The 14836-nt window shown below is 37.2% G+C and overlaps 1 protein-coding gene across 8 annotated transcripts in view; it reads left to right on the forward strand.

Moving 5' to 3' along the window:
• pcloa (piccolo presynaptic cytomatrix protein a) overlaps window positions 1–14836 on the forward strand; it is a 58023-nt gene that overhangs the window by 27272 nt on the left and 15915 nt on the right. For 5 of the 8 annotated variants that reach the window (XM_058417503.1, XM_058417506.1, XM_058417508.1 and 2 more), the window contains exons 7-16: window positions 303–2361; window positions 3928–3996; window positions 6130–6206; window positions 6484–6559; window positions 8135–8281; window positions 11401–11509; window positions 11608–11672; window positions 13063–13262; window positions 13511–13561; window positions 13659–13789. In XM_058417503.1, coding sequence (XP_058273486.1) covers window positions 303–2361; window positions 3928–3996; window positions 6130–6206; window positions 6484–6559; window positions 8135–8281; window positions 11401–11509; window positions 11608–11672; window positions 13063–13262; window positions 13511–13561; window positions 13659–13789 — 2984 coding nt within the window. The remainder of the gene's footprint in view (window positions 1–302; window positions 2362–3927; window positions 3997–6129; window positions 6207–6483; window positions 6560–8134; window positions 8282–11400; window positions 11510–11607; window positions 11673–13062; window positions 13263–13510; window positions 13562–13658; window positions 13790–14836) is intronic. The other 3 variants (XM_058417504.1, XM_058417507.1, XM_058417510.1) reach the window with 3 other exon arrangements.

Consider the following 14836-nt stretch of genomic DNA (forward strand, 5'->3'; position numbering starts at 1 on the left):
AACATTTAAGTTTTAACATTCTAATTCTAATGTAATTCTGTAGAACTTTTTATCATAGAATTGTGTCGATTATCAGACATCCTAATCTTGTGTAATTCATGTGTTTAATTAATGCCTAATTGTTGCTAATGCTATTTTTTTTTTTTTCATTTGAGGCTTGGTTTCCATTAGCTTGCTTTCTCCCTGCTTAATTTATGAAAATGTTTATATAGAAATAAGTAAAAATCACATACATGTAACAATGACATCAATGTTACATGTACGGTGTATAATATAGTTTGTATTGCTTTTTTCTCTGGCAGGGTAAAGGATCTCCAAGTAGCACTCCTACTGGCACACAAAAGAAAGTGAAGCGAACCCTTCCTAACCCACCTTCAGAGGAGGAAGCAGCTAATACTGGCCAAACGGCATACAGCACTGCTTCTGCCCGTCGCCGCCTTTGTCGAAGCTCCAACATGGCAAGGGCAAAAATTTTGCAGGATATTGACCGTGAACTGGATTTGGTAGAACGGGAATCCTCTAAACTTCGTAAGAAACAGGCCGAATTGGATGAAGAAGAGAAAGAGATTGATGCTAAACTGCGCTATCTGGAGATGGGGATCAACAGAAGGAAAGATGCTTTGCTTAAAGAAAGAGAGAAGAGAGAAAGGGCATATCTACAAAGTGTTGCAGAGGACCGTGACTACATGTCTGACAGTGAAGTGAGCAATATACGAGAGACAAGAAGAAGTGAGGGTAGAGGGGAAGTGAGTGAACTTGGACTTGAAAGACCACATACCGCTCCACAATCAGAACTAGATGAGTTTGTTCCTCCACAGACTAAATATGAATATGGCAAGTACTCCCAGTATCATTACCCACAATATCAGCAGTCCTTGTACCAGGCTCAACAGCCCTTCCAGTCCCAATCCATCTATTCTTCTGTGCCCTCTCTGACTGCTTCACAGCAGCAAAGCTACCACCAAATGTTGCTACTACAGCAAAAGGCAAGACAACAAGCTGCACTTTTGTCTGAACTGGATGCCACCAAAGTGGCCACCAACTATGAAAACTCATCCTATCTGGGAGGGAAGTATGGCAATCATCTTGATCTGCATGGCCTGGAAGACCGTGGAGGCAGCATGGCAGGAAGTCCCATGTCCAATGTGTCTGCAGACTCTTTCTATGCTGACTTAGATCAACATCACCAAACACCCAGAAGTTACCTGCTCTTAGAGGATGCAACTGATCTTACCAAGAGCACAGCTGGTCTCTCGTCCACCAGTTATGGAATTGCTGAGAGGGAACTTGCCAAAGCAGAGTGCCTGCTGAGACGCACAGCAGCAGATGTTGGCACTGATTACCTTGGGAGCTCTTCAAGACTTCATTCCTATGGAAAAGCACAAGATGATGAAGACCCAATGGAAGAACCATATGAGTTGAAGCTACTAAAGCAGCAACTGAAGCAGGAGTTTAGGAGGAGCACAGGAGGGACTGAGAGCTTAGAGCAATTGGCTAGCCTCTCACATCACTACACTCCTAGCACAGGTGTAACTAGTGGAGGCTATAGGGCTTTCCCCAAGACAGAGAAATACAGCATAAGTAGATTAACCTTGGAGAAGCAGGCAGCCAAACAGCTTCCAACATCCATGCTCTACCAGAAACACAAAAGTACCAGCAACATTGGAAAATACTCTATCCAGGACAGTAGGGGTTTAGATACAGATTATAGCAGCTACTTGGGATCTAGTAGTGCCTCAACAAGATCAAGCAGATTATTACAGGATGAGATCACTTTTGGGCTTCGTAAAAATATTGCAGAGCAGCAGAAGTACCTCGGTTCAACTCTAGGGGTCAATTTGGCTGGTTCACTCAACTTAGGCCAGAGTCTGAACTTGAGTTCTGGTGTAAGGTCATCTCTGGGAGAGGACTCTGCTTATCCAAGTGGGAGTCGCTCCCGGCCTTCTTCTAGGCCTACCTCTATGTATGGCCTGGATCTGTCTATCAAAAGGGACATCTCTAGCTCCTCCTTGAGGCTCAAATCAGAGGGTGACACTTCCTCAGAGACTGCTGCCTATCAGGCGCCATCAGGTAGGACAAAGCCTACCAGCTTGCCTATAGGTCAGGGTGGGCGTGGGCGAATCCCAATTGTGGCACAAAACTCTGAGGAAGAGAGCCCACTGAGTCCGGTGGGTCAGCCGATGGGTATGGCACGGGCATCTGCAGGTCCGCTCCCGCCTATATCCGCCGACTCCCGTGACCAGTTTGGGTCATGTCTCTCTCTTCAGGATCCCCAGCAGCAGCACCTCAGGGAGGACCCTACTAGAGGACGCAGCTATATGCTCATAGATGACCTGCAGGGCACAATGTCTGATAGTGAAGGTAATTTTTATTTCCTTCTGCTAGGGTACCAAATCCTACCCATTTGCTTCAGATTACTTTGGCTGACATCTGCACTTTCTTTTCCTGAATATTATTCAAGTATCTATATAAAAGCCTTCATTAATTAGTTAAGCATGTTATAATAACAGTATATGTCTGTCACTATCTTTGCTTTATGTTTTTATTCATTTTATATTTTTGTTTGGTTATAAATATGTATGCTTTATTTTTCATGTGTCCTCTGGCTGCCTATTTTGTACCTTAGTTTATATAGAATGAATATACCATATTTAATTCATTTGTACTCTAACAAATATGCATGAACAAAAGGCATTATTTACACAACTCTAAGAGGAATTGTTGTCTAGCCGTACAATCATCTGGTAATATTCTAGTTTTAGATATAGAGTGGATTAATCTAATTAATGTGCTGGCTTCAAACTATGGAGAAAAAACCATGTTCAGCTGTACTGTCACAATTAACCATGGCTGACTATAAGTTGTGGGGCATAAGTTGTGGAGAATATTGAGTCTAGCAAATTTTTTAAAAACAAATAGATAACAGATTACTTTGGTATAATGAAAATAATTCACAACAATAACAACAACAACAACAACAACAGTAATAATAATAATAATAATAATAATAATAATAATAATAATTGATGATTGCATTGATGAATAGCTGATGATAGCATGTTGATAGATTTCATTTCTGTGGTTAGCTGCTACGTACTAACTACTTTCTGAATCTCACAGCTCATGGTTTCCATGTAGATATTGTCAATCGATTTAAGTAAAGTCATAGAACAACTGAATTCCTGCTTGAAGGCACATGTACTTGCTCCTAATTCAGGGAAAAATATTATATTCTGATTGGCTGACAATTTAAAATTAAATTCATTTAAACATACATGCCCATATCCTAAAAGATATATTAGAGAACAAACATTTCATTCACTTTTTTAATTGCTGAACTTGTTTGTTAGTGTTAGCTATATTGTTGTGCCTATATTATTGAATAATTAGATTTGACATGTATTTAGGTTTCCATTCATCATATAGCCTGTTCATATCTGAACATATAGACATGTCCTTCTTTTACAACATGAAAAATGAACATGAAATTTTCCAACAGTCCTCTCCGAGAGTTTTGTTGTACTTTTGTTTAAATGACCTAAGTTATTATTTCTTCATTTTTAATTGCATGCATGTTTTGTGCTCTTTCAATAATAAATAAATGGATTGCATGTGTTTTCCTTTTGTTTGAATAAACTTTCTTGCTTGCTTGCTTGAGGGTCTACTCACTTCTGCATGCCCTGCTTGTCTTATACTATATAATTGCTTGTTTCCATATGCATTATTTGTTAATGTATAAACTGTAAATGATGCCATTTACACAATATACTACACCATTAATTTGTAAGTGAATATTGTTCGAACGCAGTGATAATGCACATTTAATATTTTTTATTTTTATTTTTATTGGTCTCCTCACATTTAATACCATATGATGAACGCATCATATGTTCCATATGGAAGTAAATGCATTTGCCTTGGTTACAGCACTAAGTGAATCCCTGGTGGGTCTGAACAGAGACGATCCAGGAAACACACATGAAAATATCACAGACGGTAGAGTATGACCACCTTAGCTTTCAGCTCCCCCCATCCCTCCCTTCTAACACCCACCATTTACCCGCCCTCTAACACCCAGTGCGAAAGCCTACCCACTGTACCATGACCACCCAACTCCCAATCACCCATAAGCCCATGGTCCACTGTATTGACTGAAAATTCATTTTCATAACAAAATACGGGGAGTATGATAAGCACACATTAATACTGTATGTGCAGTAGTGAATCAACGTGTATAGTTTCAGTTTTTGTTGCATGTTCTGCTCTATTAAACATAACCCATTTTTTTCTAAACAGGCTACAACAAGCAACAGCATAATGTATAAACAGTGTCTCATTAATACTTGTAGAAATAGGTTACTTCATTATATATACAGCACCTTTAATACTTAAGGTAATTAGACTTCATATTTTACTTTAAATCCATTGATAGTCTTCATTTTCATATCATGGTACATTTGACTGTGAACGTTCTAAGGATCAGGTTGGTACATATGTATCACATACACATTTTTTTCACACTATATTACAGCTAAAGTTGAATATAGTTATGTCTGTTTACTTCATGATAGAGACAATTTTAGAATTATTGGCACCCTGAGAAAAAAAGAGCAAATATAAATATGTTGCTATGGATAAAAAAAAAATCATGTTGTCTGTTTGTTTGGGGGGTTTTTTTCAGCAAAATACTGCTTTAAATTTATTAATACTCACATAATTTATATTTGGTTAAACTGCCTGTCGGTTTCAGACACCTACAGATAATCTTGGACAATCCTCCATGCGGAAAATTTCCAGCTTGTTTATATTCTTAGCTTTGCAAATGTTAATTGTTGGGTTTTCTTTTTTGTTTGTTTGTTTGTCTGTTTGTTTTCAAATTGAATATGATAGTTTTATATCAGAGCTGAAATCCAGAGACTGGCATGGGCAACTGCAAAATTCTGTTTCCTGCAGACTGTATTGATTCAGATTAAAATAGATTCAGGTTATTATTCTGTTGAAAAAATAATCAGCTAAGTTGTAACCTCCTAGGAGAGGCAGGGTTTTGGGCTAAATCCTAAAAGTACTAAGCAGAATTCTTGATGCCATCAGCTATCACAAAAGTACATGAACCAATACCATCTACCGATATCTGAAAAAATTTGCTGCATGCCAATTTTTATACTAGGTACTAGAAGTAAATACTCTTTTTGGGAAGAAAAAGTATATTATTGTGTAGCAAGAGTATGCATGGGCTGGGACATACGGATACTTCATGTAACAGAAGAGAAGGAAGCTGTTGCCTAGTTACATATACTATCTCTGTAAACTCCTTGTAGTTTTTAGCTTCATTCATTATTTTTTATACTGTATAATTAATACTATATGATTAAATTATCATTTTTGTCCATTTTTTTAATTTACACCTCACTAAAATGCATTCCTCATGCATGGAGATTTGGGCAATATTAAATAAAATATAAAATATTATCTGAAAAAGTGTCCATAGATCCACACTTTGAAAATCTCCCAGAAAGAGTACACCATTTGGGTTACTTTTGGGATACTCATTCCAACATTCTACAATTTGGGACACACCAATTCTGATCTTGGTTTCTATTTAGATTGGAGAAAAGGCACATTGGGATGCAGCAATTGTTTGTAATGTTCATTTCATACATCATACATATTTTTACACTCTTCTTTTTTGCTTAAGGGTGTCAAAATTCTAAATACTTTGTTTCTGGACTTCATTTCAGTGGGTACAAAAATATTTACACCTCTTCTGAAGAAAATATGTTTCCATATTCTTCTAATACAGCTCAAGCTTCCATTTTCTCTTCCATATGACTTTAAACCACTGGGCAGAAATAGACAAAGACTTGTCCTTATTTGGACATTTGCGTCTTCATTTTTGGTTTATTTTTTATGTCCCCAATTTTAACTGGCATAAAAACCATGGATATTCCCCACTGCACGATATCCTGCGTGTGCATGTTTGGAAAGATTAATAGTACCTTGACCGGAAACTCTGTACAGTACACCTGTCCCCAGTGTTTATGTTGACCCTTAAGCCTCATGCTAGGGTTCTGATTTATAAACTGGCAAGCAGTTTTTAATAGGGTCGATTGTAATGTGATTTTTCTGAAGCATACCATCTCCGTCGGGAAGAGACTGACTGGTTTGACAAGCCGCGAGAGGATGGACAGGGGCTGGACAGGAGACAGGTGAAGAGTGACTCAGCATACAAACACATGCACACGTTCAACACATATATACAGTACACGTTCTTGTACCGTATTCCACAATTTCAGACATTTAATATGAATTAAATGTGGCAGACACATTATGAGAAGAGAACATTTTAGAGAACATGTACTGTTCGTTCCTCTAGTGCGGTAATGAGCCGTTATTAATTCTCAGCTAGTACTAGTAACGGTATTTCTGTAGCAGAAACTAGGTGTCTCTGTGTGAAACTGCTTGTGCTTATTTAATGTGGTGCAGATGAAGTCCCAGCAGTACCCATTTTCCCATGCAAGAATAAAGCTACAGAGGGATCCTAAAGACCGCAGTGTGTCAGGTAAATTACTAATATCACTACTCACTGGATAGCGCTCACTGTATTTAAAGATTTCATGCAGAAATAAGAAACACTAATGAAAATGATTTCTTATTATTTAATAATGTACAGTATATATGCATAAATGAGCATATAGTATAAACAAAGTCAAAACATATAAAAAGTGCTTATATTAATATGCATATGAATAATAACTGTATAAATAATAACAATAACTGCAACTATCTAATAAGCTGGCTATAAATCTATTACATATAAATAGGCCAAGTCAAATATATGTTAAGCTGGATTCATAAACACAGCTATACTAATACATAAAATAAGCAAGATATATGCAAGATTAAAAAAAAAAATAAACAAAAACAATTCAGAGCTTGAAAAGTAATATGCAGCACTATTTAGTTGACTGGCAGCCAGAGTAAACGAAAAGACAATGATAATATGCTTTCTTTTCACGGTACTGATGCGTACTGAACTAGCTGAGGCTTACATGCAGACATAAGGAAAGCCGAATCTGGCCACTAAAACAATGAGTGTAATGACAAAAACAATAATTCAGTTCTTTCTGGCATATAATGCAAGTAACGTGACAAGTTAAGAATGTTTTCTGCCGAAGCTCAACTACCAAGGACCCCTTTCATGTTGTTCCCAGTTTGCTATGAGCATCTTTGTGTGCCTGTAATTAGTCCATCATGCAGTCTGTAACTATGTAAATGCTTTGCACAAGATAATTCAAATCTTTTTGTGCTTTTGTTTCCTTCTTAAATGGTTAAGTGTGTGTTCTCACAGTATATACTGTATGTCTAGATATTGGAACTGAGCAGATATTTCATGGCAAGGCACATTTTCTCTTTCCTCATTAGTCATCACAGCCCAAAGTGGCATGAAATACACATGTCGGATTATCCTTGTAATTATGTACCTTTAAATAAACAAGCTTTTCTTTTAAAAAACCTAAGCCTTAAATAAACAAGCTTTTCTTTTAAAAACCTAAGCCTTAAATAAACAAGCTTTTCTTCTAAGCCATGATGATCTAAAAATGTCTTTCGTAGTGTAAAAAAAATCCAGAGAAATTATACTCAACTGAAAGTCTTACTTTTTTTTTTTTTACATCTAGCAAGATTCCAGCCAAACATATAATTGAGTGAAAGTCAAAAAGTTTTATACTTTTATTTGCAATCAGGTATTTAAAAAATGTTTTCGATTAAATTCTTCACAGCAAATGACATGAGATGATTTGTGTCATCATGATTGTGTTTTCTTACATCAGGGAATTTGATTGGATGCTTTAAACTAAAATGCAAATGAAATTAGTTATTGAAGGCTTTCTACCTACAGTCATTTAAAGATCTAAATAGAGATGTAAAGAGTATTTTTCCTTGGAGTTAAAATATCCTTAAGTAAAGAATAATATGCCCCAATATAATGCTTAAACAGAGTACAAGTATATTTTTTGTGATTGTAACTAGTTTTAAAACTTAAAATGTGAGTCCTAATTCTCATGTGACGTATTACATACTGTGCCAAAGTAGTAAATGTACTTGAAAGTCAAAATGAGATTCCTTTTAATTTAAGGTCTTTGCAATGGGCCTGCAGGCAACGGACTGGGCATCCGCATAATCGGTGGTAAAGAGGTTCCAGGCAATGATGGAGAGATCGGAGCATACGTGGCCAAAGTCTTACCTGGGGGAGCAGCAGAACAGTCTGGAAAGATTGTAGAAGGTAAGGCTTTGAAGGAAGGGTGCATTTTTTAGAAAGCTTTTGAATTTATTTCATTGATCATGAAGTTTAAAAGCTCTTCTGTGAACCTGACCAAGTTCTCAGATCTTCACAGAAAAGATCAGCTCTGTGACATTAAACACGGTTTGACGTAAGGTTTGAATGAAGAAGACTGGAAAAAAGAAATAAATAGATCTGTATCTGCATGGTGATTCGTCACCTTCAGGCAGCAGGAATGACTCATTCGTAAAGTGAAGAAGTATAAAGATAGATGAGGCCAGGAATAAGCAGCAGTAGATGCTCTAGTCAAAGTGGGTTTTTTATGTGATGGCATGAGTTCTGCTAGCTTCACTGTGGATTTTTGAGAAAGTCGGATGTTTATCTCACGCATGAAGAAGCCTATAGTTTTGACTTTCTTTATAAAAGATCTTTATTTTACTTAGCTTTTTTGTAGTTCATGGTTCCATCCTTTTGCCACATAATTGTGAATGTTGAGTAAAGATGACAGTGCAGTAAACAGAGTGTGCGCAACCAGATAAATGCTTGGGCATGTCAGAGCTTTTCTAATAATAGTGAAGCTATAAAAACTACTATACAACAATAAGGACAGTCAAACAAATGAAAATCTTATATTTTAGATTCTTTAAATTGCTTCCCTTTGCCTTGACAGCTGCTTTGCTTGATTATTCTTGCCATTCTTTCGACCAGCTTCATAAAGTAATCTCCTGGGATGCTTTTTTAAACAGTTTTGAAGGATTTGCTACTTATGCTAAGCACTTGTAGGCTCATTTTCCTTCACTCTGCAGTCGAAACTATTACAAATGAATAAGTCAAGTTAAATGTGTGATTTTAAGCTGGATCCCCACTCTTTTCAGCTGGGCTTAATTCTGGTGACTGTAGAAGCCAGGTCATCTGCTGTAGCACACCTCCTTCTCTTCCTACTTCATTCCTAAATGTGTCTTACACAGCTTTGGCTCAATTAAGAACAAATCAGATGACATGGAATCTTGCTATATTAGCCATACTGGTTAACATTTCTTGCCATATTATGAACCACTGCAACCACAAGTAATGGCCTTCTAAGAAATGCGGTTACTTATACTTCATACTTATACTACCTCGTTACAACACAGATGCAGAAATGCATTATCGAAGAAAGGCATTACACTAAAGAGCTTGTAATAAGGTTTACAGAGTAATTAGGTTGAGATAATGAGCAAAAATCCATATTTTGCAATGAAAACCTATAAGCATGCAAAGAAAGAAGGTCGAAGCACTGATTCCACTGATAACACACACAATGTTGAACATGTCGTTGGTGTAGCATGTAGCTGCCTAGGAGTTGTCTGTTAGAATGATTTATCAGACTGAATAGTAGATAATAGATTTCAAAAGGATTGTGGTAAATTACCGTCATTAAATTTTAGTACCATAGCTTAGCTCTGCTTGCCATTCAAATAAGTCACCAGAGCTGCCAGACCATCAAGAACTTTTTAAGATATCAAATTTATGGTAGAATCATTATTTTAGGACTTGATAGGTCTTTTGTGGGTTGTTTTAGTTGTAGTAAATTTTGCAACCCGTATTGATCACAGTTGTAGTTGACAGGGAATACTAATGACCTGCCTTTCTCCTGGCACAAGATGGTGCATGAGGGAACAGTAAATTAGGACTGCTTTGGCTTTGTCTATTGTGTTGCATCCAGTAGATGCATCCTGTCAAATGAGAGAGGGAGGGAAAACACACACAGCAATGTCTCTGTCTGTGCTTGAGCTTTTTCATGAGGCTTGAGCAAACAGCTGGTCTTTTTCTAGCCTTCTGGAGCCTTCTTTTCTACTGATGCCACTCATCTCTCTGTTGATATTTCAGTCTGTTCTCTGCTTCACTGAAGCCTTTTTATTTCTTTCCGTCCACTTGTATTTCCTAATAACACCATCAATCATGTTTCAGATGCTTGAAATGAATATATATATATATATATATATATAAATATATATATATATATATATATATATATATATATATATATATATATATATATAGTATCAGACTTATAACCCCCACTTTCTAGATTTGAATCATATGAAATTTTGTATTTTTATTCATTCACCTCCAATTCAATTTTTTTCATAATGCAAAAATCAAGAATTTTTCTTTGTTTCTAAATAACCTGCATTCATGAAATTGTGCATGTTCATTCCTATTTAGAAGTATATTCCAGAGGATTTTACTGAGATGTTGATTATTGTTTGGATTTGTTAGATTTTATTTAAAAAATAAATGTAAACAGTCTGGGGTGTTTTGTAATTAAACAATAAAGCAAAACAAATATTTTAATTCTAAAAACATCCGAAGACTAGGTTTATGGTTGTAGTAACTATGCAGATTCGTGCAAATATAATTTTTTAAAAAATCCTCTTTCACATAAATAAAAGCATTTTTTTAAAATAAAGAAATACTTTTGGAAATATCAGCAATAAACTCATCTATTGTTTAGATTCTATTATTCACTTATAGTATCATGCCTAAAATAACGATCAGATCTAACCTTTCGCCTTAACATTTGCTTCCTCTCTGGGTGAGCTCCTTCTCAGTATATCACATTCCACCCATGTAGCAAATGTCAAATGTTTCAGCACTCTGTGCGAGCGTTGGAGGTGCGTGTGGTCGGCATGGCTACAACAGCTCACAGACTTGCTGTTACACACCAAGACTAAGCAGAAAACGAGGTTGTTAAAGAACTGTGAATAGGACATTCATTTCCTATTCCACACCTTTTAGTGGATGCATGTGTTAAGTCTGTGAGCAATAACCACGTCATACGCTGACCCTGCAGGCATGCCAACGCTCTATCGCAAGGTGGGAGCACTACGACGTAGAAAGAGGGCTTACCTGGCTTACCTCAAGACTCGTTTTCACCTGTGTAAGTGCTCCGAGTCGGAGCCTGTGTTTGAGTTTGAGGTTGCTGTGGCCTACACTGAACTTTTGCTAAGGCTTTCTGAGTGTGTTTATGTGTGCGTCATAGAGTCATAGAGGTTCTGACATGGAGTGGTGCGGTATTGCTTTTTTTTTTATGCTTAATAACAGTGTGTGTTACTGATTGCATGCATTTCTATGTGTAGGAATGCAGGTCCTGGAATGGAATGGCATCTCTTTGTCTGGTAAAACCTATGAGGAGGTTCAGGCATTGGTCAGTCAGCCATGTTCAGAAGCAGAGCTCTGTGTCAGACTGTAAGTGTCAGAGTGTGTGTTTTCATATAGATTTTTCATCAGTGTCTAATTATTTATAGATTGTAGCCCTTTTTCTTATGTCATCTATTTCATGTTAGGGATCTGAACATGCTGTCAGACTCAGAGGGCTCCCACTTGGACCTTCATGAGCAGACCAAAGCAGGTACATTTAAAAAACATTACAGTTAGCTCAGTTGTGAAAACTTTCAATGTAACATGTGATGCAAGACGGGATGCAAGGTAAATTCAGTATATAATGGCAAATTACAAAGAGTGAGTAACAAAGATAACAAAATAGGCAGGCGAAGCTGAACAAGATTAATCTATAATCAGAAACAGGGAAAGGAATCTAGGGTCAAAACCAGGAAGTGCAATGAACCATAACACAAAACTAGAAACTATATATTTAGATACACGGAAAATATAGAGAAAACAAGGCTTGAACTTAATGAAAACAATGTACAGAAAGACAATGAACAGTGATATAAAAAGGCGAACGTATCAGGAATTAATACAAAACAGTTGAACACAATCGAGCAACAAACCAGTAACAGGACAGCAGTGGAAAGAGGACTAGGACAAAAATCAAAATCAAAACAAACACACGTACATGAGGTTTATTGGCAGCGGTACCTGTGAACCAAATGGGCGAAAGCATGTCACATACTTATTATAGGAACGACACACTTATTACAGGAATACTCCAGTGATTTTCAGCCTATTCTCGATCTACCACATGTGTAATCACCACAGTCAGCCATTTTAACACATATCCCTGTAATCAGAGAAGTGTGAAGCCTAAGGGCAGTTGCTGAATTCCTCTAATAAAGATTATGTGACTATATAACACATATTAAAAATCAAAATAGATGGATAGATATATGTGAATGTATTACTAAATGTGTTCGTTGGTAGTTTTATAAAAGGAAAATGTCCTTAAAGTTAAGTAGATTTTGTGGTATCCTTGTGCCATGAGGCAGAAACCACATAATCTCATATGTGAAAGGACTTAGCTCTAGGATTTAGAGCTTAAAATAAACAAATCATTAAATGATCGTCAGAAAAAGCCCCGGCAACTGTTTTTTTTTTTTTTCCTTAGTGCAGGAAAATTGCTTGCTCAAATGCTATAATTCACTTCATTTTATTTTAGTTTGTAAGAGTAAATATTGTTACACAAAAATAGCTGCTTCACATTAACAGGCAAGCTAGTGATGATAGAATCAATGTATAACTCAAGTGACATGAGGAAGAAAAATTGTGAGGACTCATCCCCTTCTGGGAGACACTGGATCATGGGATTATATATTTTTTACAGTATACAAGTGTAGAAAAGTAAAGACATGCAGAATTAAATGTGTTGAAAGGATATTATGCATGGGCAGATGGTAAATAAGGGTCCTGCGAAAAGCGCAAGACATTCTTTATGACTACAGCAGCAGTTCTTAGGTGCAAATTTAGACTATAGGTTGTGTAGTGCTGACATTACTTTAAAACGGTTCTTCGGAAAACAAAGGAAATAGATTTCCTCTGAGCTTCCTCCATGCTGTGTGTAGAACGGCCACCACGGTCTCCAGGTGTTGACCCCAAGCAATTGGCTGCAGAGCTTCAAAAGGTGTCTCAGCAGCAGGCGCCCAGCTCCACAGCCTCCTCACTGACGGCTCTGGACAAATCCTCGGCTTCAGGAGCTTCCAGCTCTGTGCCAAGCCCCGGGCAGCCTGCTTCACCTTCCGTTAGCAAGAAACGTCACAGCAAGGTGCTCATACACATACACACACAAGTCCTGCATGTACAGCCTGCTTCACCTTCCGTTAGCAAGAAACACCACAGCAAGGTGCCCAAACACACACACACCCACACACACACACACAAACACGCACACTAACACTGAAAAACATAGACACAAACACTTATACGCAAAGCCTGCTTATATGAAATACAAAAAGTAGAGCACAGCATTACACCTTCATAGACTCATATTTACATTTTATATCTTTTGACTAGACCTCAGAATCTGCAAAGACCCAGTCTCACCCGATCACAGGAGAGATCCAGGTGAAGCTTGCATTCTTATTTAATCCTGTTTGTTCAGTTGAGATTGTAGTATATCACACTGACTGTGCTTTGTCTCACATCTCACCTGCTTTTGTAGCTTCAAATCAATTATGACAAGCAGTTGGGCAACCTCATTGTTCATGTTCTCCAAGCACGCAACCTGGCACCACGGGACAACAACGGCTACTCTGACCCCTTTGTTAAAGTCTACCTGCTGCCTGGAAGAGGGTACGTGAATCGCAAAGACCGTTTGTTACACATCATAGCAAGAGTAAAATGATTATCTGTGGAAAATATTTAGTGTGGAAAGGTTTGAATGTGCGTAACGATTTGAGTTTTATTGTTTAGTGATGTTTGCATTCGTTCATGGTTTGGAATGAATAAGGTCTAAGTGATCTATATTTCACAGTTAACTTTTAAATCACTACAAAATGTAATAAAGGGATATCTTACAATGAGACAAAAATATTAAACACAAGGTAAAATTGACAGACAATGTAATGTGGGTTTATGGTCTATAGAGGGGTGAATATATAAGGGGAAAGGAGCAAGCAATAGCTCTACAGAGGATATGCAAGAGACTAGCAACATGTCTAAGGGGAAAAATATCTTTTATATTTAGTAAATGCAAACGTTTTACACTATATATGGCCTTATCATTGCTAAACCTTTATTAACAATGTGAAATTGCTTTTAACAGCTAATAGGATTCTGGTGTATAATTACAATTAGGACTCAATCAACCAAACAACCCTTTAAAAGCCTATTATGTTATAATGTAACCAAAAGTGTACTTCTTCTTCTGGGTGTGTGTGTTTGAGAGAAAGACGAAGATAACATTATAGAAAAATCAATATGTCTGTTTGGTTTATATGTAACTTGAGAATTCCTCTGTCCTGAGTTATTGTGTAGTTGTGTGTTTGTTGCTGTGGTGTATGCTTGTGTTAGGTCTATGACCAGCTATCACAGCACTACTTGTATTGAGCCTGCTGAGATTACAGCAACGCTATTGCTATGCTCCACTAGGGCATGAACGCATGGGCTCCTGCATAAGCATCAGTGCACACACACACACACACACAAGCACACACACACATACAGTCACAATGAATTTTAGAATTATTTAAACTCAGCCTTTGCATGGACCATGCCAGCCACACTGTTTCGCTCATTCATTTTCTCTGCTTCTCTCTGGCTTATACACACACACACACTCACACACACACATATATATATACACACACACTGATGCACACATTGTCACACAACAACACA

Source organism: Hemibagrus wyckioides, linkage group LG19 (assembly GCF_019097595.1).
Source record: "Hemibagrus wyckioides isolate EC202008001 linkage group LG19, SWU_Hwy_1.0, whole genome shotgun sequence".
NCBI classification, from domain to species: Eukaryota; Metazoa; Chordata; class Actinopteri; order Siluriformes; family Bagridae; genus Hemibagrus; species Hemibagrus wyckioides.